This window comes from Mustelus asterias, chromosome 5 (assembly GCF_964213995.1).
Source record: "Mustelus asterias chromosome 5, sMusAst1.hap1.1, whole genome shotgun sequence".
Taxonomy (NCBI): Eukaryota; Metazoa; Chordata; class Chondrichthyes; order Carcharhiniformes; family Triakidae; genus Mustelus; species Mustelus asterias.
The window spans coordinates 90,072,520-90,098,997 of record NC_135805.1 but is presented as its reverse complement, the minus strand read 5'-3'; the positions used below and the strand labels follow the sequence as shown (position 1 = coordinate 90,098,997).

General features: G+C 42.8%; 1 protein-coding gene across 13 annotated transcripts in view; it reads right to left on the bottom strand.

The window, feature by feature from the left end:
- dnmt3aa (DNA (cytosine-5-)-methyltransferase 3 alpha a) overlaps nt 1-26,478 on the bottom strand; it is a 516,733-nt gene that overhangs the window by 75,062 nt on the left and 415,193 nt on the right. For all 13 annotated transcript variants that reach the window (XR_013497772.1, XR_013497773.1, XM_078213021.1 and 10 more), the window contains 2 exons: nt 9,933-10,078; nt 3,198-3,288 (listed from right to left, as the gene is read on the bottom strand). Coding sequence is in view for 11 of the 13 variants with exons in the window: in XM_078213021.1 (XP_078069147.1) it covers nt 3,198-3,288; nt 9,933-10,078 (237 nt within the window). In the remaining 2 variants the exon portion in view is untranslated. The remainder of the gene's footprint in view (nt 1-3,197; nt 3,289-9,932; nt 10,079-26,478) is intronic.

Below are 26,478 nucleotides of genomic sequence, written 5' to 3'. Positions count from 1 at the left end.
CTTTGATTCTTCCTGATTGCTCGACCCACTTCCCACCAACACTGTAATCTCTCCTAGCAACTCTTTTACTCCCAAATCTAATTCTCTACTTTGGCTCCAAATGTTTCTAGTTGCTGGAACTTCTCCTGATTTCCCATCCAACACTCACACTCTGCAGTCACTCCCATTTTCCCCCTCTCTCCGTGTTGCTAGTCCAATTCCCCCTCTACCAATCCCACCATAAAACCTGGTTGCCAGAGACAAGCTGGTTGCACACATCTGCTGCAGGCTTTCCTGCCTGGAAGCCAGTCAGCTTGTGAATTCAGCTGGCTGCCAGCTGGGAAACTGAGTAAAGCACTGATGCTGAGCTCCTGCTGTTCAGTTGGCAGGACCTTCATGTTCCCAGTATTTCTGAGATTCTCCCCTCAACCCAAACACAAGTGCCCCTCCTCCCTCCCCACAGAGGCCAAAGATTCAATTGCAGTTGCGAGTTCAACTTCTATTGTCCCATTTGGCACAGAGGTCATGGAGAATTTTGGCCAGATGATAAAAGGTTGAACATTGTGTGAGATGTCTGTGCTTCAGTGAAGAGATCCCCACTGAAACCTGTCACCTGCGGCATCCATAACTGCAGCATCAGGGCACACACTGCTTGTGTGAGTGAGTATGGTTGGGAACATTTATCTGTTAAATTCCATGAGGCTGGAGCTGGAGATTTTTGTAACATCCTGCATTGTTGTGTAAAATAATTCACTGAGACTCTATTCAAAAAGAGCAGATACGTGGTTTCACGAAGTTTGCTGGCTTTCCATGGTGCAGGTTGATTTTGAACGCAGACACTGCATGTCATCTCTCAGACGCATCAGAACTGAAAGGGCTTCCACTCCCTCAATATCCAGCTGGTGTGTGACCATATGCAGCAAATCATGCAGGTCAATGTCCAGCATCCTGGCAGCAATCATCATGTCTTCACTCTGAGGAAGTCCAGTGTGTCAGCAACAATTATAGCCAACATGGCGCTACTACTGGGTGGCAATGGCTATCCACTGACAACATGGCTCGTGATTACCGTGCATAACCCACACTTCCCAGGTAGCATGCATTCAATGAAAGCTGTGCTACCACACAAAATAAGATAGAGGAGAGTACTGAGGCACTGGAGGAGCCTCACAATACTCAGGTGTCAAGATTTGTAGCATCAACTATATGCTACACAAACTTGGTCATCATGAGAGGACGGCCTTTGCATTTGCTATGTGGGGTTAACAAGGAAGGATGAAGAGGAAGAGAGAAGGAAATCCACACAGCTTTCAGCCAGGCTGCTGTAAGCAGCTTCTTAAACTGTGATATCGATGAATTCTATTGCAATTCCCCATTCACCATCAGTCCCATGGTTTACTTTCCCTCTGTTACTGACTGACTATCATAGTGTCCACTTCACCACACTGCATAAAATAAACATTCCAAACCAAATTTGCAAATGAAAGCATGCTGCATGGCATGTAAACGCCAAATAATCACCCTTGTGCATAATCTTAATGCCTGTTTTCCATGTGCCATGTCCATCACTCTAGTGCAGTGCTATCCCAGCAGCTACCTCTTGTCTGGTGGATGCTGGTGACCTTCAGTAGGAGAGAGGACAGATGGATGTGGAGGATGGCCTTGAGCAGCTCTGGACCTAGAAGGCCAGATATCAGACTATGACACCTTAGCTTATGCAGCAGCAGCCTGGGCTGGCTGGTTGACAGGGAACATGATGTGGAGATGCCGGCGTTGGACTGGGGTAAACACAGTAAGAAGTTTAACAACACCAGGTTAAAGTCCAACAGGTTTATTTGGTAGCAAAAGCCACAAGCTTTCGGAGCCTTAAGCCCCTTCTTGTGGCTTTTGCTACCAAATAAACCTGTTGGACTTTAACCTGGTGTTGTTAAACTTCTTACTGTGACAGGGAACAGTCAGGGCTCTGGTCTTGTGGCAGTGGTGGAAGGATGTTGTCCTCCTGACAAAGGACAGCAGGGAGATGATACTCCATTGACCCTACCTGGGAGTGACATTTCAGCTATCCGAGCAATCTGTTACAGGTCAAACTGCTAGGTCCCTGTCACCATTGCAATCCACAGCCATGGTAGCAGCCACCTGAGCTTGCATACCTTTAGTCTGGGCTTCCACTGCAGTACCCAGACTTTGGGTGGCTGCTGTTTGATGCAATGGAACCAGAGAAATTGGTCATCAAGTGCTGCATCACGATTGTGTCTGTATACTTTATGGAACATAATTTAACCAACAGAGCATATAAAGTGTTTTTTTTCCCCTTACAAGAAGGCAGAAGTTAAAGGGAAAAGTATCAAATGATCATTTTTTGGCAATGTAGATTTTTTAAAAGTTAAATAGTTGTTGTATTTACATGTGTTCAACACAACAGAGCTTTGAAACAACCGCTTGCAACTGGATGTTTCCATCGCAGTAAAATTAATTTGCAATAAAACTTTTTTAAAATTCAATCGTGGGATATGGGCGTCGCTGGCTGACCATCATTTATTGCCTATCCCTAGTTGCCCTTGAAAAGGTATTGCCTTCTTGCAATTGATACCACTGAGTGCCTTGCTTGGCCATTTCAGAGGACAGTTGAGAATCGACTACATTGCCGTGGCTCTGGAGTCACATGTGGGCCAGATCAGGTAAGGACAGCAGATTTCCTTCTCTAAAGAAGATTAGTGAACCATATGGGTTTTTCCAACAATCAACAACAGTTCCATTGTCATCAGTAGATTCTTAATTCCAGATTATTTTTTGTTGAATTCAAATTCCACCATCTGCTGTGGGGGGTTTCGAACCCGAGTCCCCAGAATATTAACTGAGTTTCTGGATTAATAATCTAGCAATAATACCACTGGGCCATTGCCTCCCTGGTGACACATTTGGTTAAACAGTTGCTCTTTCACCTCGGGGACTTGGTACAAATCCTAATCACCTGAGAGGATCAAAGCCCCTTCTCCATTTAATAAGTGTAAGTGTCAAAATACAAGAGTGAAGAAAAAAATCTGTTCCACTGGGCCACGACAGAGTTATTTAAATTGAAAAATGAATCATCGCTGTCAGCAAGTTGAAGGAGATTTTGTGGTGTCAGGAGTGGAATGATGGAATAGTGATGAATTTAAACAACTGGGTGAAGAATCAGCCAGAAAATGGGAATAGTAGCAATGATACAATTCACTCACCATAAAGTCCTTTCCTGGCAGGATTCACTATGGACAAGTCATTGCAGGGACTTCCACCAATCACCAGGTCAAATGGTCCCCATTCCAATAACTGTAGGAAAAGAAATTTTGACACAATTTTAAGCCACAGTTACTGTGCTGTCATTAAATACCACAGCCAAACTGTCAACTTAATTTATAACAGCTGACTAAACTGAAAATCTCTGGTGTTGTACGACCACATAACCATTTTCTGGCCTCTGCTTTATTTTGAAATGTAAAGATTTTCTGGCCGTATAACACAGACTAACAGTTCTTTTGATTTAAATAAAAACTGCTCCTATGACATGACAGAACAACAAGCTGATGCTCAGACATGATGGCTGAGAAACTGTTTTTCTGGAGGCTATGAGTACCCTTGGAGCTTCCAATGGTGCCCACTGTGGTGTGCATACACTTGTGAAATAAAACACACAGGACGTCATTTTGGTACAAGGTTGGTGTGCACACTATGAATTTGCCATTGGACGTTCGTAGGGCAGACAGATCATGACCTTAATCAGTGTGCAACACTGATTGATGTCAGCACTCCCAATTTAGAGTTCAATGCTTCAGCCAATACCCTCTCTTAATCTTGCATTCAAAGCTGCAAGAGCCTCCAGCGGGGCTATTTCAAGGGAGCATCAACTTCTTAGTTTAGTTGCTTGTTGACTTTTTCTGGTTTTTGTTGCAGTTCTGCAAGTGTTTGGTGCTTTGTATAGATGTTTCTAGTTGTAAACCTTTACAGGAAGTGATGTGAAAGTGCCGAAGGACTTTTTCCTGACTTCCGGAGGCAGAATTTTCCCCGTGGGCTGCGGGATCCTGATGTCGGGATCAAATGGGAGCCAGACGCCCGTACAGTATGGGGAACAGGATTTACCATGATTTGGTCAATTAGTGGCCTCAGGGTGGACTTGTTGACCAATTCAGGAAGGTGGGCAGGGAAAGTTTCTCCTTAGAACAGTGCAGCTGCTGCTGATCCCAAGCAGGTAGCGGAAGCCTCAGAGCAAGGCTGGAGAGCTGGCCCTCTGGGCTTCCTTTGGCAGGCCACCTCATAGCTGAACTGTTTTCCAATTCCTCCAGGGTTTGATGACTGAATGGAAATTCCCATTCAGCCTCTGACAATTGGCCACAATAGGCCTTTAAACAACCTCAATTGGCTACTTGCCACTTGCAGACGGGTAGCTCTGCCACCCTCCTCCCATTTCTCAGAAAATGGCCAGGGAGGGGGGGGATGGTACAGGTAGACCGGCTGTGTTGGCCAGCTGTGTAAAATTGTGTGGCTGCCAGCCTCTGTGCTCATCCCTTGGAATCTAAAAATTCAGACCAAGGTTTCCAAGGGGTGATCCCTTGGAATATCTCGGGGATCCCAAGGTATCCCCTTGGAATACAGTATAAGTCTGAGACTGAACAGTGGTCACACAAAGCAGGACAAGCTACTAGAAGAGGGAGGAGATGGAGAAAGGCTCTCAGCCGGAGGTAAGAAACATCCAGTGTTCAGGGGGAAATTCTCAGTGAAAAAAAATGCATGAGGTGTCTGTGCCTCAATAAGAATGTTCCCACTGAAATTAGGGTCAAAAATTTCCTGTCCTGCCTGCTGCAAGAATTGTAACAGGCAGGACAGAAAATTCGGCCGACCATTTAAAGGTCCGTTGACCTCGGCAGGAATTTCCAGTCTTTAGGTGCGCGCAGCTGGAAAATCCCGCCTTTGTGCTGCAGCCAAAAATGCAACCTCAGAGCTGGCATTGACCCCATTGCCAATGGCCATGAATGTAACCATGCCAATTAACTTCTACCCACTTAACTCCTTCTAGTCAAGAGCTAGAGATATTTGCAACATTTCACCACTTTGCTGTGTACTGTTACATAAGGGAGGTCACTGAGGCTCTGCATTCCAAGATAGCTAACTATATTTCATTCTCCTTTGAGAACAGCAGTCAAGGTAGAGCAGACAGATCATGACCTTAATCAGTGTGCAACACTGATCGATGTCAGCACTCCCAATGGCCTTGCTAGGACTGCTGGCTTTCCCGTGATATAGGGTGCCAATGATTAGACACTAATTGCTTTACAGGCACCAAATGTCAACAAAATCAGAACCAAACGGGATCCACTCTCTCAATGTCCAGTGTGACCATTGGCAGTGAATCATGCAAGTCGTTGCATTGTATCCTGGCAGCAGTCATGATGTCTTCTTCATTCTGCATTTGAACCACCATGGCAAACAAAAGGGGGTTACTGCGGGACACTGATAATATGGTTGATGACTCCAGTGTGCAACCCAAGCATACTTGGGCAGCACACATATAAATAGTTGGACAGCACATGGTCATGTGGCCACACAAACTATGAGACCACCGGAGTTCTAAAACAATGGTTCTGCTACCAGAGCTGCTCTGGATAAGCTCTACTCCCAACGGTATACGTGCCAAGATTGGCAGTCATTCGTGGCATCCAGCACAACCTTTTTACCATGAAGTAACAACCCTTACCACCAACTACACAGTGAGCAGCAGCAGCTGAGGACATGGAGCAAGAGGACGAGGGAGGGGGAAACTCGGAGAGCCATTTACTGCCTGTGCTTTCCTTAAAGAACTCATCCGAGTGCAAAACTGTTCAGTGCAACTCCAATTCCCCGTTCACTCAGAGTTCCGCACCCTATCTTCTTTCTGTCACTGACCATCATAACATCTGCTTGGCCACAATGCAAAAATACTGCCCAACACAAAATAAACATTCCAAACCAAATGTAAATCGAAGCATGTCATATTGCATACAAATGTCAGTTAATCACCATTGCGCATTCCCTTAATGCCTGCCTTTACCTGTCCTGGTACTCCCAGGCAGTGATACTTGAGTGGCTGCTGCATGACTGGTGGGAAACTGCTGATTTTCAATGGGGAGGCTACAGATGGTTGAAAATCACTTCATTCATCTCTGGGCCCAGAAAACACTTCGATGGACTATAACATCTTGGCATGGGTGGTAATTATCTGGGCTGGAGGCAACAGCAAGGGTACTAGTGGAGTCATTTAAAACAGAGATGAGGAAGAATTTCATCTCTGAGAGGATGGTGAATCTGTGCAATTCTTTACCACAGAGAGCTGAAGAGGCTGGGTCATTAAGTATATTCAAAGCTGAGATATTTAATCAGTAAGGGAAACAAGGGTTATAAGGATAAGGCAGGAGAGTTGAGGATTATCACATCAGATCAGTCATAATCTCATTGAATGGCAGAACAGATTCGATGGGCCGACTGGCCTGCTTCTGCTCCTACGTCTTATGGTCTTATGAGAGAAGGAACATATATACATACAAATTAGGAGCAGGAGTAGGCCATTCAGCCCCTTGTACCTGCTCTGTAGGTGTTAATATGAGTCCTGATTGTAGTTAGGTTAGTGATGCAGGTGTGGTGATTTGAGTCATGGCTCATGGTGCAGTTGGTTGAATATGACAATTTAAAACACATTCTCTCATCTGACCATGCATGTGTGAGGTCCTCAAACCTCTTGCAGCAATGCACCCAGGTCCTCAGGATTTGAGCCCCACCAATGACTGCTCCCATTATGTAACTCGAGTGCTTCCTTCTCTCCTGCGGATTCAGGACACCTCCCCCCCTCTCAACCTCCACCACCCAGACGTCCGGTGCAGCCTCAGAAAACCTTGAAGCCTATTCTCTTGCTGCTTTCCAGGTGAGATGTCCTTCAGCCAGCTCTGCCAGCATCATCTACTCCAACCATAATGCACCTCCCCTTTAAGAGGTGCAGGGCAGCTTTAGATGATGTAAGCCACTCATCATATTGCCCTCCTGTTGATGTGTCCAGCAAACAGAAAACGTGGTTACTACAGGCAGAGATTATTCAAGTGAGGAGGCAGCAGAAAAATGGCTTGTTGCTGTCAAGGGGTGGACCAAATGCACACCATGATCTCTGCATCTATTTTCTGAGACTATCAAATTTCACCCTGGGCGCATCTTGGAATAGCAGGATATAGTCCCAGAGCCATGATTCCCTGTATTCTCCAAATCTGTAAAACCAGCCACTATGCCATGGCACTTCATGTTCAAACACCACTCTACGTTGCACCACTACACCTATAAAGTTTCTTTTTAAATCAAAACCACTGCTAGTCTGCATTGGATTTCCAAAATCAAATCACAAAGCTGCCAGTTTTCAACCTTCAGTTTTCCTTCCTGATATGAACTCTTCTCTTTCATTAGAAAAAAACACAAGCTGAGTCTGATGTGGGCAAAATGTTTGCAAGTGTTTATTTGAACTGACTGAACAGTACTGAAATATCAGCCGGCTCCCACCGGTATAGTATCATAATTAGCAGTGATTATTTCAATTCACTTCTAAGTTTTTGAACTGATTACTCTCTAAAATTGAGGCAGATACTCGCAAGGTCAGAAACTCCAGTTATATTTGAAGAGACAGCTTTAAAATTATATTACCTTAAATCTCTCGTTTTCCTTCCTCGTCACAATCTTAGCTGAAATTGTTAATGGTTCTCTTTCTTCTGATACTCACTTTTAAATCTGCCACCATCATCCCTCTTTTAAAAAAAACCCTTGATTCCACTGTCCTTGCAAACAAAGATTCAATCAACTTCCGTTTTTTTTTCAAATTCCTCAGACGTGTTGTTGCCTCCTAAAAAGGTGTCCATATTTCTCAGAACTCCATGTCTAAATCCCTCCAGTTAGATTTATACCTCTAGCACAGTAATGAAAAGGATTTTATCAAAGTCATAAATGACAAAGACAAACTCTCTCTACTCATCCTTCTCATTGTGTATGCAACTTTTGACATAGCTGACCACATCACCCTCCTCAATGCCTTTCTTCCATCATTGGGCTTGGTGGGACTGCACTTGCCTGGTTCCATTCTTCCCTTTCTAATTAGAACTAGGAGTATCACAAGCAAGGACTTCTCTTCTTGCTCCTGCACCATTATCCCTTGTGAACCATAAGCGTCCATCCTTGCGCTCCCCCCTACGAGATTTCTGATTTAATGCTGTCCAACATTATCCAAAAACAATGTGACTTTCCACATATACACTGATGACACCCACCTCTTGCTCAGCACCACTTCTCTTGACTCCTCCATGGTCACTAAATTACCAGACTACTTGTCAAGCATCCAGTACCGGACCAGCAGAAATTTCCTCCAATTAAGTATTGGGAAAACTGAATCCTTTGCCTTGGTTTGTACTACAAACCTGTTCCCTAACTACCAACTCCATTCCTCCTGTGGCAATGTCTGAGGCTGCACCAGACTATTTCCAACTTTGGTGCCATATTTGGCTTTGAGGTGAGCTTTCATCACATAGTCACACTGTCACCAAGAACACTTATTTCTAGTTGTGCGACAGTGTGTTACTCTGCCGTAGCTCAGCTGTTGCTGGAACAGTCTTCCATGTCTTTGTTACCTCCAGACTTGGCTATTCCAATACGCTCCTTCTGGCATTTCACATTTTACCCTGCATAAACTTGAGATCATCTAAACTCTGCTTCCCATGCCCTCCCACCAACTTCCATTCATCCATCATCGCAGTGCTCACTGACCTACATTGGCTCCCAGTTTGCAATGCTCAATTTAAAAATTCTCATTTTTGCAAATGCCTCAGTCTCTGTAATTTCCACTGCAACACCTGTGCTCCTCTAATTCTGGCTGCTTGAGCATCCTGATTTCAGCTCTGCCATTGCTGGTTGTCTTCAATTGCCTCGGCCTTAAGCACTGAATTTCCCTACATTCTCTTTCCTGTTTAACATGGTCCTTAAAATCTACTTCTGGGCAAACTTTTGGGTCACCTGCCTTGTTGTCGCCTTGTATAACTCAGTATCAAACTTTGCTTTGTATCATTTCTGTGGGTTTGCCTTGGCATGTTTATTGCATTAAAGGTGCAATTTAAATACAAATTGTTGTCGTTATTATAGCATTGAATTCCTGGACTGACACTTAAAAAATAAACAGCTGAGAAAGAATGAGCTTGAAACTAAATCTGAAAGCGAAATAAATCTAATTTGGAACAAGACTGATAATTTAAAATTTGGATTCTAAAGTTTTGCTGTTTGTATTTCAGAGCCACCTCATCTGGATTATCAATAAAATTGATTTTTCTCAAGCACTATTGCTGCTACAATTTAGTTGCTCAATTTGAATTGTGGGTAATTTGAGTTTTTTTGTGGGAAAAATGAACAGGAATAGGCTGTACATAAAGGTGACTGCCGCTAAAATCTAGGATTCCATCCCCCCGAACCTCCCTTTTCTCCTGTTCCTTAAAATGTACCTTGGTTTTGACCAACTGTCCAAATGTCTCAATAGGACTAGAAGCATTTGTGGACAAAGAAAAACAGAGTTAACATTTCAGCTCTGTAACCTTTCATCAAAGGTCACCAACTTGAAATGTTGACTCGGTTTCTATCTCTATACTTTCTGCCAGGACTGCTGAACATTCCCCACATTTTCTGTTTTTAAACTTCCAGCATCTGCAGTACATTGATTTTGTCCTAATGTCTCCCTATATAGCTTGGTGTAAGATTTTGTTAAAAATAGGTGCCTTAAAGATAGAAAAATCTGCAAAGTGGATCAGATAATAAAAATAGAACATTATTAATACACTTGTAAAACCAAATCTATTTATTAGCAAATTCTAATCTGCATCAAATTTACTACCAGGTTCTGGTGCATGGAATTAATTTCAAAAGTATTCACGTACATGTTTGCGAGTAACATTTCGAACATCTCCCACATACATGATCTTCCCCTGGTGTCTGACCATACCCACTGTGATGGAATCATCACAGACCTCCGATGCAATGTAGCGTTCCACTTGGATCCCCAGATCCCTTAGCACTAGGAGCCCTGCAAATAGACAAATGTAGTTTAACTTGCAAAGAATAAAAATTGTTCAGCCTGTTAAGTTTAACTCGTCTTTCATAGATAAATGGTGCAAAGATAATACTGATAGACACAACTAAATCCTGGTAAACGCACACTTTGCCAAAAATTGTTTTGGCTCAGTCACCATTTTCACAGATCATAACCAGACAAGATGCCTCAACCTACATTCTTTTTTTTAATAACTCAATGTTAAATTGCTAAATATTCTACCGTTCTTTATTCACATTAAGAAATCTGATTTTTAAAATGAACATGGACATCAATGGCAAGGCCAGCATTTGTTGCCCATCCCTTCTTGAACCCAGTGGCTTGCTAGGCCTTTTCAGAGGGTATTTAAGAGTCAACCACATTATTGTGGATCTGGAGTCACCTGGAGGTCAAACCATGTAAGAGTGGCAGTTTTTCTTTCCTGGAGGCATCAGTGAACCAGGTGGATTTTTACAACAATCAATGACAGTTTCTGAGATTAGCTTCCAATTCCATATTTTATAAATTGAATTTAAATTCCACCAGCTGCTGTGATGTGATTTGAACCTGTATCCCCAGAGCCTGGGCCTCTGGATTACTAACCCAGTGTCATTACCATAATGCCTCCATCTCCCTCTAAGATTAGACATCTGTTTTGAGAAACTTGAACTTTTGCTGTCTGCAGGTAAGAAGCTTGACGCCATCCAGGGCAGGGTAGTCCGCTTGAATGGCACTCCCATCGCCTTCAACATTCACGACCTCTATCACTGATGCACAGTAGCAGCAATGTGTACAATCTATAAGACACACTTTAGCAACTCACCAAGGCTCCTTTGACAGCACCTGCCAAATCCATGACCTGTACCACCTAAAAGGACAAGGGGAACAGATGCAGGGGAACACAACAACCTGCAAGTTCCCCTCCAAGCCACATCCCATCATGACATGCCGTTTCTTCACTGTCGCTGGATCAAAATCCTGAAACTCCCTACATCACTGCAGCTGGTCAAGAAGGTAGTTCACCACCGCTTCAAGGGCAATTAGGGATGGGTAATAAATGCTGGCCTGGTCAACATCACCCATATCCCATGAAAGAATAAAAAACAACTTAAGGCAGTACAGAAACAACATTACTTAAGGAACTTCCCTTCGAAATCCTAAAATATTAGCATAATCTCTGTATTCAGATCCAAAATAAAAGATCTATGGAATTGGTGTAAATGGTACAACTTACTGTGGTGGCACTTTATGCTCGAGAAGTCACACAGAGTCAAAATGCTAACTCTGTTTCTCTCTCCACAGCTGCTGCCAGACCTGCTGAGTTTTTTCCCCCAGCATTTCTGTTTTTCAGATTTCCAGCATCCATAGTATTTTGCTTTTACCTTACATGTGTGTTGTTGTTTAGCTGTAATATTGGCTTTCAGTTACCGTTCCCATCTGCTTTTTGAAGTATTGGTCTAACATTATTGATACAACAACTGAATAAAAACCATTTCCAACTAAACATTTTTTATGCTTCAATGAGGCAACTTTTCACATTATTTCAGTACTCAGAATTTAAAAAAACCTCAACTAAAAAGTGTGGGAAATATTAAACAACAGCATTAATCAAACACATTGGTGGCAGTGGAATACAAGTTCCACATGATTTGGAAAGAAAATTAACAGAACCAACTGACAATTTTGTTGACCCATTGAAATAAAACCTACCTCTTTGAACAGGCTTTTGCTCACTCTTGTTTACTTTTTAATTGTGGACTAATCTGTGAAATGCCTTGCATGTTTTTCTATATTAAAGCTATAAATATATCTACTTATCCCAGGAATCAGTCTCGTGCATCTTCCTTGCACTTCCTCTAAGCAAATACAACAAAGTACATTTGCAAGGAGACCAAGCCGTGCACTGTAATCCAGATGTGGTCTCACCAAGGCCCTGTGTAATTCCAGTAAAGCTTCTTTACTCTAATTCTCCAATCTCTTTGTAATAAAGGGAACACACAATTTGCTTTCCCAGTAATTGCTTTTATTCATTTCTTTGGCAGCCTTCCAGTGAGACGATGATTTGTGTCATGGTGGTCAACACTGTGTTCAGCATCACCTGGTGTGGCTCAGGAGTCCCACTCTGCCATGACAGTCTGTTCCAGTGCCACAGACAATTTTAAGGTATTACCTTTTATTGCCAGAGATTAACTATGATTTAATGTGGATGTATGTACTTTCTTACCCTTGGAGTGATTGAGTCAATTGAAGTAACTCAGCAGCAAGCTTCTGTGTACTAAAAGTAAAAAAGGTCACCCTCTTCCATACAAACTTGCGCTGAAGTTTAGACAAAAGCTTGATGTCTCACTCACACGACTCAGCCACATCATTGTGACAATCCCAATTAGCAGTTTGATTTTTCTCCCATTTGTAATTTCAGGAGCTTTTTGTTTTTGAAAAGGCAAATTTGCATTTTTACAATGATGGTATCAGCAGAATTTTGTTTAACAGCTGGTCTGACAAACACTGAGTCAATATTGGAAATATTTTGTTCTCCCTGGAGACAAGATAATGTTTTTTCATCCACAGAAGTATCTGGTGCTCCCCAGGAACCATCTTGAATTTTAGTCTTTGAAAGTGTAGCCTTTAAGAATATAGTTTAAGAGTGAATGGGTTGCGATTTCCTCGGTGTGGCAATCAGCATTGAATTGCCACTCTGTGCACAGTGACCTATGTGGATTTTCTTCCAATCTTGTCTCACCAGTTTTTACTAACGAGGAACTGGTGAACAGAACTCACTGGGGGTGCACAGATAAATTCTGGGGTGGGGGGGTGGTGGGTGGGTTCAAGCCTGGCAGTACCCTGGCAGGGCCTGGGAACTGCCAGCTTCCAGGTGGGACTTCAATGGAGGGGTAGAGGAGGTTTGGGGTTTGGAGGGGTTCCTGGGAGCGGGGGTTACATGTCCGTGGGGGAATCCTTACCTTTTTTTGATCGTGGCTCCCGTTCTAATCTGTCAGGAGCTGAGGTTACTTGCGGGGTATCCTGTGAGACCTGCCTCCAGGATTTTCTTTTTATTATTATGGTGGGAAAAGCCGGCAATGGAGCCGGTGGGCTACACACCGCTTTTCCAACCTGAGCTGACACTTAGTCAAAAAATGAGAAAATTCTACCCTGCGTCTCGTATACTGTTTGCAGTTTTGGTCTCCTTATTTAAGGGAGGATGTAAATGCAGTCAGGATTGGCAGTGGGCAATTCAGAGGAGTTTAACTAGATCGATAGCTGGAATGAGTGGGTTGTCGCATGAGGAAAGCTTGGACAGGCTGGGCTTGTTTCCACTGGAGGTCAGAGGAGCGAGGGGTGGCTTGATCGAAGTAGACAAGATACTCAGTGGTGTCAATAAGGCGAATGTAGAAAGGATCTTTCCTCTTGTGGATGAGTCCAGAAATAAATATCACTGTTTTAAAATTAGAGGTCACCCTTTTAGGATAGAGATGAGAAGATTTTTTTTTCTCTCAGAGGGTTGACTGACTTTGGAACTCTCTGCCTCAGAAGATGGTGGAGGTCACTGAATATTTTTAAAGCGGTGTTAGATAGATTCTTGTTAGGCAAGGGAATCCAAAATTATTGGGAGTGAAAGGGAATGTGGAATTCAAAACACAACCAGATCAGCCATGAATTTACTGAATGTTGGAGCAGGCTCAAGGGGTCAAATGGCCTACTTCTGCTCTGATTTATATGTTGGAATGCCTCGCTAATATTTGTAATCACTGTGGTCAACCTTGTTGTTGCACATGGTCACCATCTTTACACCTGGGGCACTGCCCTCTCCCTTCAGTAGAGACAGAGGTTTATGCAGACGCTGCAGGAATATCTCAATTCCTAATTATTCCCATACCTGCAGAATAACTTTCTGTGATTTGTGTACAAGCACAGACTGAATACGAACATTTCCCATTTCCTCACCACTTCGAAGAATAATCTACTTTTCAATTTTTCTGATCAAAGTTCATAATTTCACATTTCTCCATACAGTATTGTATGCCACATTTTTGTCCAGTCATTTAACCACTATATATTCTTTTTAGCCTCTTTGTGTACTTGACTCATCTTATTTTCCAACCATCTCCTTCTTAGGCAGTACCTCTTGATCAGGAATGGCTTGCTTCTACTCTGACCCAATGGGTTCTGAGATGGCTGGTAAGTCCAATCTGTGATCTGCAGACTCATTCACGTGCAGAGCAGGTTGTGTTTGAAGTGTTGACTAGATAAATGTTTGGAGGTTTGATGCCTCAAGTTCACCTCTTCGTGTTGCTGACAAAATCTCTTGATGTCTACCCTGAACTTAGTTTCTCTGTTTTGGTCTGTCATGTAAGCCAGGGGTTTCTATGAGTCAGTGGGGATGTTTGATGTTTTTAGGGAAGTTCTGAGGACATCCTTTAAAGTGTTTCTATTGTCCTTTTGGCAGTCTTCTGTTGCAGCTGAGTTACAAATAGAGCAGTTGCTTTGGGTCTCTGGTGTCAGGCATATGAAAAACACATCCTGACCAGTGGAACTAGTTTTGAGTGATTAGCATCTCGATGCTGGCTTGGGAGAGGACACTACTGTTGGACTGACTTTCTTGCCACCAGACTTGGAGAGTTTTGTGAAGGTAGCACTGGTACTTTTCCAGTGCTTCAAGGTTTCTGCTGTAGGTTGTCTAAGTCTCCAAAGCCTGTAGAAGTGCAGGGATCTGTGGTCAGGTAACCATGACCTTCATCTCAAGTATGAGATCCTGGTCCTCAGATACTCCTTTTCTCAACTTGCTAAAGCCTAAGGTGGCGCCATGGAAGTTACAATGAATTTCATCATCTATGTCTGTTAAGAGGATGCTCCTAAGATATGAAAACTTGGTCCACATTTTCCAAGATTTTACTGTTGATCTTAATCTATTGGTGGTGGGGAATGTTGTGCTCTGAAAGCCCGTTGTTCAAGGACTCTAGCACTGAGTTTTCCAGGTGTTTTGTGGCAGGCCCGTTTTTTTCATAAGCTTTGGAAAAGGAGTCAGCAACCTGGAGTTCAGTTTCTGACTGAGTATACACTCAAGGATCATTTGCATCTTGAACTTTGACAAAGGCTTGCACAGCTGAAAAGTGTCACCATAGCTCAAGAGCAAAGCAGCAATTTACAGGCATCTGAGGGCAGTAGTATTGTACAAAATCCGTGATGTAAAAACAAATGTTGGGTCGAAAGAGCATGGGAGATCCAGCATGGTCCAATGGCATGCACATTTTTACAGTGCTGTTAAGATGACCTATGGCACAAGCACTCAAGGGCCCACCTCACAGAGAGTCAAGTGTGGAGGGACCATCATCAAGCACAGGAGGGCAAACAGAGCTCGGTGGTGAGAACATTTTGAAGAACTCCTCAGCTGATATTCTGCGACTTGAATGTCCTCAACTCATCCTCAAATATCCAAGGAGAACCAGTGGTTTATTTAGACTTTCAGAAGGCTTTTGACAAGGTCTCACATAACAGACTACTATGTAAAGTTAAAGCACATGGGATTGCAGGTAATGTCTTGAGATGGATAGAAAGCTGGTTAGCAGATAGGAAGCAAAGAGCTCGTATAAATGATCTTTTTCTGATTGGCAGTCAGGGAGTAGTGGGGTTCCGCAGGCATCTGTGCTAGGACCCCAACTATTCACATTATATATTAATGTTTTGGAAGAGGGAACTGAATGTATTATCTCCAAATTTGCAGATGATATAAAGTTGGGTGTGAGGAGGATGCAGAGATGCTTCAGCATGATTTGGACAGGCTGAGTGTGTGGACACATGCATGGCAGATGTAGTATAACGTGGATAAATGTGAGGTTATCCACTTCGGTAGCAGTAATAGGAAGATGGATTATTACTTGAATGGGTGTAAATTGAGAGAGGTGGATACTCAAAGTGACCTTGGATTCCTCGTCCATCAGTCGCTGAAAGTATGCGTGCAGGTACAGCAGGCAGCAAAGAAGGCAAATATATGTTGGTCTTCATAGCGAGAGGATTTGAGTATAGGGATACGGATGTTTTGCTGCAATTGTATAGGGCACTGGAGAGGCCACATCTCAGTGTGCAGCTTTGGTGTCTTTATCTGAGGAAGGATGTCCTTGCTATAGAGGGAGTACAGCGAAGGTTTACCAGGCTGATTCCTGGGATGGCAGGTCTGTCAGATGAGCAGAAACTAAGTCGGTTAGGATTATATTCATTGGAGTTTAGAAGAGTTAGAGGGGATTTCATAGAAACTTATAAAATTCTCACAGGGTTAGACAGGGTAGATTCAGAAAGAATGGTCCCAATGGTGGGGGAGTCCAGAACTAGGGGTCATAGTTTGAGGATAAGGGGTAAACCTTTTAGAACTGAGGTGAGGAGAAATTTCTTCACCCAGAGAGTGGTGAATGTGTGGAATTTACTACCACAGAATGTAGTTGAGGCCAAAACATTGTTTGATTTCAAGAAGAAATTAGATCTAGCTCTTGGGGCTAAAGGGATCAAGGGATATGGGGGGAAGAGGGGATCAGGATATTGAATTCGATGATCAGCCATGATCAAAATGAATGGTGGAGCATTCATGGTGGAGCGAAGGGCCGAATGGCCTACGCCTGCTTCTAATCTCTATGTTTCTTTGTAACTCTAATCCTCAATACACCATCCAGCTAAGTCTCGGCCTCTAGCACCATGTGGAGCCATTCAGCAACACGGCCTCTGGAACAGACAAAAAGGCTGCTAAAATTCTGAAACTTGCCAGAGTTACACTGCTGCCAATGGCTGCACCACCTCCTATCCTTCCTCTGGAAAGAGGAGTGCATGAAGGGTTCTCAGGGATATTCAAGAAGGGTGACATGTTCAAACGCAATTGCTGTCTAAGCATCCTCCTCAATTACCTCGCACCAGTGGCCAAAGAGCTCCTACCAGAATTGCAGTGCAGCTTTCGCCCATCAAGAGGCAACATCGGCTGAAATTCTCCAGCTGTTCACGCCCCGCTGAACAACTGGAGAACCCCACCCATAGACATAACCCTATCACATGACAAGTCCAAGGAAAATGCAAGGAACAGCACCAACTGCGGTGCATGACCTTTTCCTCTGTAAGCCATGAAGGTTTATGGAGTACGCTCCTCAAATGTGGCCTCCATCAGACATTTGTCGCCATCCTCCGACTTCACAATGACACAGAGGCTGAGATTTTCACCAAAGGAACCACTACAAACCCCATTTCAGTGAAGATCGCGATCAAACAAGATTGTGTCACAACACCAACCCTCTTCTCCATTTGCCTCACAGCCAAATACCTTCAGCAAATAACCCATAGTCATTTACCGAACAGATTGAAAATTGTTCTACCGACGCTGCTTCAATCATAAACCAAAATTACTTCCCCAACCTAACTTTCTATCATCAGTGAACCTGGACAATACATTTGGTCCCCATATCTGAGTCATGGATATAGAGTGTAAATAACTGAGGGTCAAGCACTGATCCTTGTGGTATCCTGCTAGTACAACCTTCCCACCAGAAAATAACCCATTTATTCCGATTCACTTTTTTCTGTCCGTTAACCAATGTTTAATCCATACTAATAGCCCCCAATCCCACGAGTTCTAATAATAACCTCTTGTGTGTCACCTTACCAAATGCTTTTTAAAAATCCAAATATGTACATTTACTGGCTCCTGTATTTATTCTGCTAGTTACACCTTCAAAATTCTCTCACAGATTTGCCCAAACACTACTCTCCTTTCAAATATCTGTGATGACTCAACCAAATCATTATGATTTTCTGAGTGCTCTGCTATCAGTAATAATATTCTAGCATTTTTCTGACCATTGATACCAGGCTGACTGGGCAACGGTTCCCTGCTTTTCCTCTCCCTCTTTTCTCAAATCAATTGGTGCTGCTTTTGAATGCTTTTTCATGAAAAGGTCACCCCATACTATCAGAAGCGAGGAGACTGTTGCACTGAAATGGAATAGTAAGAATCTGGGCTGGCTGGAAGAAACAGACAATGATAAATGCAAGTTGAAAAAAGGAAAAAAAAACAAGGGACACAGAGGGGGGATTAATAAGCAAAAAATTAAGAACAGTGGTCAACAGGCTTTCAAAATAGAAAAATAAATCTATTGGAAAAATGTTTTAAAATGTTTGGGTTCAGAATTATATAAAAAGATTGCAGAGAATAAGTATTCAGAGAAGGATCAAGGAAGAAAACTAATAGACTATGAAAAGGTCCATAAGAGAAGCCTGCAAATAACAATGACACCAACTTGTATTTACCCAGCACCTTTCGTGTATTGAAATGTCCAAAGGTAATTAATGCACAGCAGTGGCACTAAGCCACATAAGGTGAAGTTCGGGAGGATGACATAGCTTGATCAATGAGGTGGTTTTAAAGAGCTTCTTAAAGGCAGAATGAGAGAGAGCAAGGCTGAAAGATTTAGGGAGGAAATTCAAGAGTTTATGAGCTTGCCAGTTGGAGCAATTCAAAGCGGAGCTGCTCAAAAGGCTGGAATTAGAGAAGCACAGCTATCTCTGAAGAGATTTCAAAGATAGGGAGAGGTGAGGCCTTAGAGGAATTTGAAAACAAGGATAAGAATTTTAAGATTGAAGCGTTGTTTAACTGGGCAGTTACGTAGATGAACAACCACTGGGGTTGATGGATGAACCAAACTTGATACAAGTTAGCACATGGGCAGCAGAGCTTTGTTTGACCTCAAGGTTACAGAGGGTTGAACATGGAGGTCAAACAGGTGTATAATGATATTGATTTTTATTCTTCCAGGCAATGTAGGCATCACTGGCAAGGCCAGCATTTGTTGTCCACCCATCATTACCCTTGAAAAGGTGGGTGGTGAGCCACATTATTGGATGATTGCAGTCCATCTGGTGCAGATGGACCCACAGAGCTGGCTGGAAGGGAGTTCTAGGATTCTGATCCAGTGATAGTGTGGCAGTATAATTCTAAGTCAGGATATTGTGTGGCTTGATAGGGAAGTTCCAGCTGGTGATGTTCCCATGCTTCTGTTGTCCTTGTCCTTGGTGTCAAGGTCATGGTTTGGAAGGTGCTGTCAAAGAAGCCTTGGTGAGTTGCTGCTACCACTGCGTACTGGTGATGGAGGGAATGAATGTTTAGCTTGTTGTTTGAATTGTCAATCAAGTGGATTGCTTTGTCCTGGATGGCGTTAATCTTTTGAATGCTTTTAGGGCTGCACTAATCCAGGTAAGTGGAGAGTATTCGCTCACATTTGGAAACAAATGGACTTATTAGTGATAGACAGCATGGTTTTGTGAAGGGGAGGTTGTGCCTCACTAACTTGATCGAGATTTTCGAGGAAGTGACGAAGATGATAGATGAGGGAAGGGCAGTGAATGTTGTATACATGGATTTCAGTAAAGCCTTTGACAAGGTACCTCATGGTAGACTGGTATGACAGGTGAAGTCACACGAGATCAGAGGAGAGCTGGCAAGATGGATGCAGAACTGGCTTGGCGATAGAAGACAGAGGGTAGCAGTAGAGTGGTACTTTTATGAATGGCGGACAGTGACTAGTGGTGTTCCACAGGGATCAGTTCTGTGACCTTTGTTGTTCATAGTATATGTAAATGATTTGGTCTGATGAGTAAGTTCGCAGATGACACAAAAATTGGTGCAGTTGCAGGTAGTAAAGAGGATTGACAGAGGATACAGAAAGGTAGAGACTGGTTGGAAACTTGGGCGCAGAAATGGTAGATGGAGTTTAATCCAGACAAGTGTGAGGTAATGCATTTTGGAAGGTCCAATGTATGTAGGAATTATACAGTAAATGGTAGAACTCTTAGGAGTATTGACAGGCAGCGAGATCTGGGCGTACATGTCCACCGATCACCAAAAGTGGCAACGCAGGTGGATAAGGTAGTCAAGAAGGCATTTGGCATGCTTGCCTTCATCGGTCGAGGCATTGAGTATAAAAATTGGCAGGTCATGCTGCAGCTGTACAAAACCTTAGTTAGGCCTCATTTAGAATATTGTGTACAATTCTTGTCGCCACACTACCAGAAGGACGTGGATGCTTTGGAGAGGGTACAGAAGAGGTCTACCAGGATTTGCCTGGTCTGGAGAATATTAGATATGAAGAGAGGTTGAATAAACTCGGTTTGTTCTCACTGGAACGACGGAGGTTGAGGGGTGACCTGAGGGGGCGGCACGGTAGCACAGTGGTTAGCACTGCTGCTTCACAGCTCCAGGGACCTGGGTTCGATTCCCGGCTTGGGTCACTGTCTGTGTGGAGTTTGCACATTCTCCTCGTGTCTGCATGGGTTTCCTCCGGGTGCTCCGGTTTCCTCCCACAGTCCAAAGATGTGCGGGTTAGGTTGATTGGCCAGGTTAAAAGAAAAATTGCCCCTTCGAGTCCTGGGATGTGTAGGTTAGAGGGATTAGCGGGTAAAATATGTAGGGGTAGGGCCTGGGTGGGATTGTGGTCGGTGCAGACTCGATGGGCCGAATGGCCTCCTTCTGCACTGTAGGGTTTCTATGATTTCTATGATAGAGGTTTCCAAGATTATGAGTGGCATGGACAGAGTGGATAGTCAGATGCTCCTTCCTAGGGTAGAAAAGTCAAGTACTAGAGGATATAGGTTTAAGGTATGTGGGGAAAAGTTTAGAGGAGATGTGCGAGGCAAGTTTTTTACACAGAGGGTGGTGACTATATGGAATGCGCTGTCCGGGGAGGTGGGGAGTGTAGGTAAGATAGTAGCAATTAAGGTGCAACTAGACGAATATATGAATAGGATGGGAATGGAAGGATACGGACTCCATAAGGGCTCCATAAGGGTTTTAGTTTAGGCAGGCATCATGATCAGCACAGGCTTGGTGGGCCAAAGGGCCTGTTCCTGTGCTGTACTTTTCTTTGTTCTCTCCATCACACTTCTGATTTATGCCTTGGAGACGATGGACAGACTTTGGAGAGTCAGGAAGTGAGTTACTCGCTGTAGAATTCCTAGCCTCTAATCGGCTTTTGTAGCTACAATGCTTTTTTGGCTGGTGTACTTCAGTTTCTGGTCAATGAAATCCTTAGTATATAGACAGTTGTCTAAAGGTAACAGGCATGCATGAAAGGGTTTCAGTATCAAATGAGCTGAGGCAGGGGTGTGGACAGTTGATGCTACAGAGTGAAAAAAGTAGTCTCAGTCTTAGTTAAAATATGTAGCTGCAAGCTCATCTCAGGGTCAAATCTGACATCAAGGCTGTGAACAATCTGGTTCAGACTCAGACTGACAAATTTTACATCACATGCTGGTACCAACAGAACAGTCTGAATAACCTGTCCAAAGGTGTAATGAGCAATCACTAAAATTACCTCCTGTAAGATCAGGGAGAATAATTAACTCATTATCTTGCTAAATTATTACTTCAATTCTCACACACACATTCATTGATCAAATTTATATATTGTTAAAATGTTTGGAATCAAATAATACTTGTTGGCCATGATTCTGAAGCCAAGAAGTTCCACACTAAACTTAAAACTCTCAGATGACACATGAAAAACGTCTTTCAACAGCATGTTTTAAACAAAAAGCTAGTAATGGAATTAGTGATCTTAATATTTTTGTTACGCAACGATGACTGGAATTATCCTCAAAATAGTTTTGACAGAGGGGTCCTGCTGAGCATTGTGTTCAATATTGGTAGAGGGAAATCTACACGTAATAAATAGCCCAATGTACAATGTAATTTAAAACACCACTGAATTACATCCCACTAAATGGTGTCAGCCATAGCTCACACACTTGCTCTGAACCAGGACGCTTTGCTTCAAATTTGAATCCAGACATTAATGCATGTAACCTATGCTGGCAGGTCAGTGCAGCGCTGAGGAACTGCTGCATTGTCAGAGGCGATGTCTTTTGAATGAAATATTAAACATAGGCCCCAACTGGAACATAGGAACAGGAGGAGGCCATTCAGCCTCCAGAGTCTCTTCCACCATTCAATGAGATGATGGCTGATTTGCATCATTTTATACTATTGCCGAGAAAGATTATCTAACAATCAAATAAAGTTATTAACGATTGGTTTTGTGGGAAGATCCCACATTTCTACCAACCTTTGCATGAAGAATTGTTTTCCGACTGCTCAGCCTGGCTCTGATTTGAAGGTTATGTTTCCTTGTCCTAAACTCGCCCACCAGCAGAAAAGGTTTCTCTCTCCATAAATTCTTTACAATATTAAAAAATCCGCAGATCACTCCTTTATCTTCTAAATTCCCAGGAATACAACACTGGCTTATGTCATTTCTTCCCACAGTCAAACTCTTGGTGCTCTGGTTACAATCTGGGGAATCTGCACTCCTTGCAAGATAAACATACCCTTTGTAAGGTGCAGTTCACAGCACTTTACACAGTACTCCATATCTGATCTAATGAGGGCTTCGTTATAGCTTTTTGCATTGCAGCGAAATGTCTCCCACTTTATATTCTAGACTGCTAGGTGTAAGGCCCAACATTTCATCAGCTTTGCTGTTTATTTCTGTTTTCTAAATACCGCATTCCAGTGATCTGGTACATGAACTCCTGAATCTTATTGGACATCCACTCTTTGTACTCTCACTTGGATGTGCAAGGTCCCACGGCATTTTCAAAAAAGTATCAGTGAGTTCTCCAAGGTGGCATGATTAATATTTATCCCTTAGCCAACACCACCAAAAATAAGATTATTTAGTGTGGGGCATTGCTGTGTGCAAATTGGCTGTCAAATTATACTTCATTGCAACAGTGACTACATTCATAAATAATTAATTGGAAGAACTTTGAGATGTCCTGAGCTCATGAAAGGCACTTTATTAATGCAAGCCTTTTCTTCCTTATCATTAATATTAAATGAATGCTAATTAAATTAAGTTTAAGTAACCCCAACACAGAAGCAATGAAATGAGCAGAAAAATGAGACTTGTGTTAACATACTTTGCATCTCAATTGTTTCTACATTTGGTCTCCATAAGTTTCACATATTACTTTTTTTTCTTCCAATTGCCACCTAACTCACAGTTTTAGAATTTTCTGTTTCAGAGGTACAGCATTTGGTAGATACCTCATTCCAGGAAAAAACAGCATTCTGCAACCTAACTTAGAGGAAAAGAAAAATGTATTAAAGATTTCAAGAATTCCCTCAACAACCACAGCTTTGAAATAGTGACATCAAAAACGTCCCTACAACTGTCTATTTATCAGTGAAATCCTCTTTGACTAAGGATTGCTTCTTTAAATAATTAATTTTAATGGCTTAGTTTGACTAATTATGCCAATGAAATAGCTAATATCTGTATTTTTTTTTGCAAAGAAATATCATCACCTTTCAAAGTTATTAGCGAAAAATTTCTGCTTAGTTCTGTAAAACATAATGAGCTGATAATGCTTACTTGAAAAGCCCATCACATTCTAAAAATTGTGTTATTTGCATCATGATTTATGGCCTTTCCAGCTTTGTTCCCTCCTTAAGAGATTAAAACATTTTAAACATTAGAATCTTTCCTTACTCTAACTTTCATATGTTAGTTTTTTTAATTCATTCATAGGATGTTGGTGTTTCTAGCTAAGCCAGAATTTGTTGCCTGTCTTCATTGTAGTTGAGAAGGCAGTGGTGAGCCCATTTCTTGAACTGCTGCAGTGCATGTGGTGTAGGTATACCCACGGTGCTGTTCAGAAGGGAGTTCCAGGATTAGTGACAGTGAAGGAATGGCGATATAGTTCCAAGCCAGGATGGTGTACGGTTTGCAGAACTTACAGGTGTTGGTGTTCCCTAGCGTATGTTCCTCGTGGTGGAGATCGCAGGTTTGGAAGATGCTCTGAAAGCAGGCCTGGCGAGTTGCTGCAGTGCATCTTGCATGTGTCAATGGTGGAGGAATTTAATTTTTAAGGTGGTGGATGGGGTGCCAATCTAGCAGGTGGTATTGTTCTGGGTGTTGAGCTTCATGAGTGTTGTTGGAGCTGCACTCATCCAGGCAGATGGAGAGCATTCCATCACACTCCTGGCTTCTCTCTTGCAAATAGTGGACAGTCTTTGGGGAGTCAGGAGGTGAGTTACCCAGCTTAGGATTCCTAACTTCTGATCTGCTTTGATAGCCACAGTATTTATATCATTGGTCCAATTAAGTTTCTGGCTAATGGTAACACCAAGGATGTTGATAGGGGAATTCAGCAATGATAATTCCTATTGAATGTCAAGGGGAGATGGCTTTTTTCTCTCTTGTGGAAGATGGCCACCGCATGGCACGAATATTACAATGAAGTCAATTATTTACTATTTACTGTTTCCTGTTGAATACACCCCATGCACTGGGAAACCCATGGTGGGGGTTCACCATCAGTGGGACTGGAAGATCCTGCTGGCAGGAACGGCCGGAAAATTCAAGCTATAGTGTCTAAATATTTTCCAAAGATTATCATTATTTCACGGAGGTCTTGTGGCGCGATGGCCTGCCTGCCTCTAGGCCAGAAGCTCTGGGTTCAAGTCCCATTCCAGCACTTAATGGCCAAGCAACTTGAGTATAAAACCTTCTAACATATGCCAAAGGCAGGTGGTAAGAGCAGGAAAGAGTCCTGGTCAGCATTCTAAACCCTACAATATGGTGATGGAATCAGTGGTTTGCAGGACAGGTGGGAGGAGGTGCAAGCTGAAAGCGGACAAATGATTTGTCAAATGTTCTGTTGGTGCACCGACCATGGTTTCAATGCTCATATTTCTTTGAGTCTGAACCTAACTGAAATGGAAACAAAGTTCAGGTTTCTAGGGAAAGTTAAACTGAATCCAAAGCTTAAGGTTTCTAGGGAAACTGAAACTAGTTGAGTCATAATAGAGCAATCTGAGCCTAAGATCATTCAGCAATGCAGTGCAGGCAGACTGAAGAATGAAAAGGCAAGTTCTAGAAGCTGAAAATACCAGGGTTGCTGTAGCTCTTTTCTGTTACGTAAAGTAATTGCCTGACCAGATTTGATTATAAAGAGCATGCAGTTGTCACTGAGGGTTTGAATAAAGGTAATTATCCATTGCCATCACGAGTTTTAAGAGCAGAGTCATAGAGGTTTACAGCACGGAAACAGGCCCTTCGGCCCAACTTGTCCATACCGCCTCCTTTTTAACCCCTATGTTAGTCCCAATTGCCCGCATTTGGCCCATATCCCTCTCTACTCATCTTACCCATGTACCTGTCAAAACACTTTTTAAAAGACATAATTGTACCCGCCTCTACTACTACCTCTGGCAGCTTGTTCCAGACACTCACCACCCTCTGTGTGAAAAAGTTGCCCCTCTGGACCCTTTTGTATCTCTCCCCTCTCACCTTAAACCTATGCCCTCTAGTTTTAGACTCCCCTACCTTTGGGAAAAGATATTGACTATCTAACTGATCTGTGCCCCTCATTATTTTATAGACCTCTATAAGATCACCTCTAAGCCTCCTATGCTCCAGAGAAAAAAAGTCCCAGTCTATCCAGCCTCTCCTTACAACTCAAACCATCAAGTCCCGGTAGCATCCTAGTAAATCTTTTCTGCACACTTTCTAGTTTAATAATATTCTTTCTATAATAGGGTGACCAAAACTGTACACAGTATTCCAAGTGTGGCCTTACCAATGTCTTGTACAACTTCAACAAGATGTCCCAACTCCTGTATTCAATGTTCTGACCAATGAAACCAAGCATGCCAAATGCCTTCTTCACCACTCTGTCCACCTGTGACTCCACTTTCAAGGAGCTAGGAACATGTACCCCGAGATCTCTTTGTTCTGTAACTCTCCCCAATGCCCTACCATTAACTGAGTAAGTCCTGCCCTGGTTTGATCTATCAAAATCCATCACCTCAAATTTATCTAGATTAAACTCCATCTACCATTCATCAGTCCACTGGCCCAATTGATTAAGATCCCGTTGCAATCTTAGATAACCTTCTTCACTGTCCACTATGCCACCAATCTTGGTGTCATCTGCAAACTTACTAACTATGCCTACTAAATTCTCATCCAAATCCTTAACATAAATGACAAATAACAGTGGATCCAGCACTGATCCCTGAGGCACACCACTGGTCACAGGCCTCCAGCTTGAAAAACAACCCTCTGCAACCACCCTCTGTGTTCTGTCATCAAGCCAATTTTGTATCCATTTGGCTACCTCACCCTGGATCCCGTGAGATTTAACCTTGTGCAACAACCTACCATGTGGTACCTTGTCAAAAGCCTTGCTGAAGTCCATGTAGACAACATCAACTGCACTGCCCTCATCTATCTTCTTGGTTACCCCTTCAAAAAACTCAATCAAATTTTGAGCTGAAGAGATTCTGAAGAAGTACACCATTTTGTGAAGGCCATGCCATGGGACTTAGGTTGAAGGGGAGCTGTTGTCCGATGAGATTCAGTTGC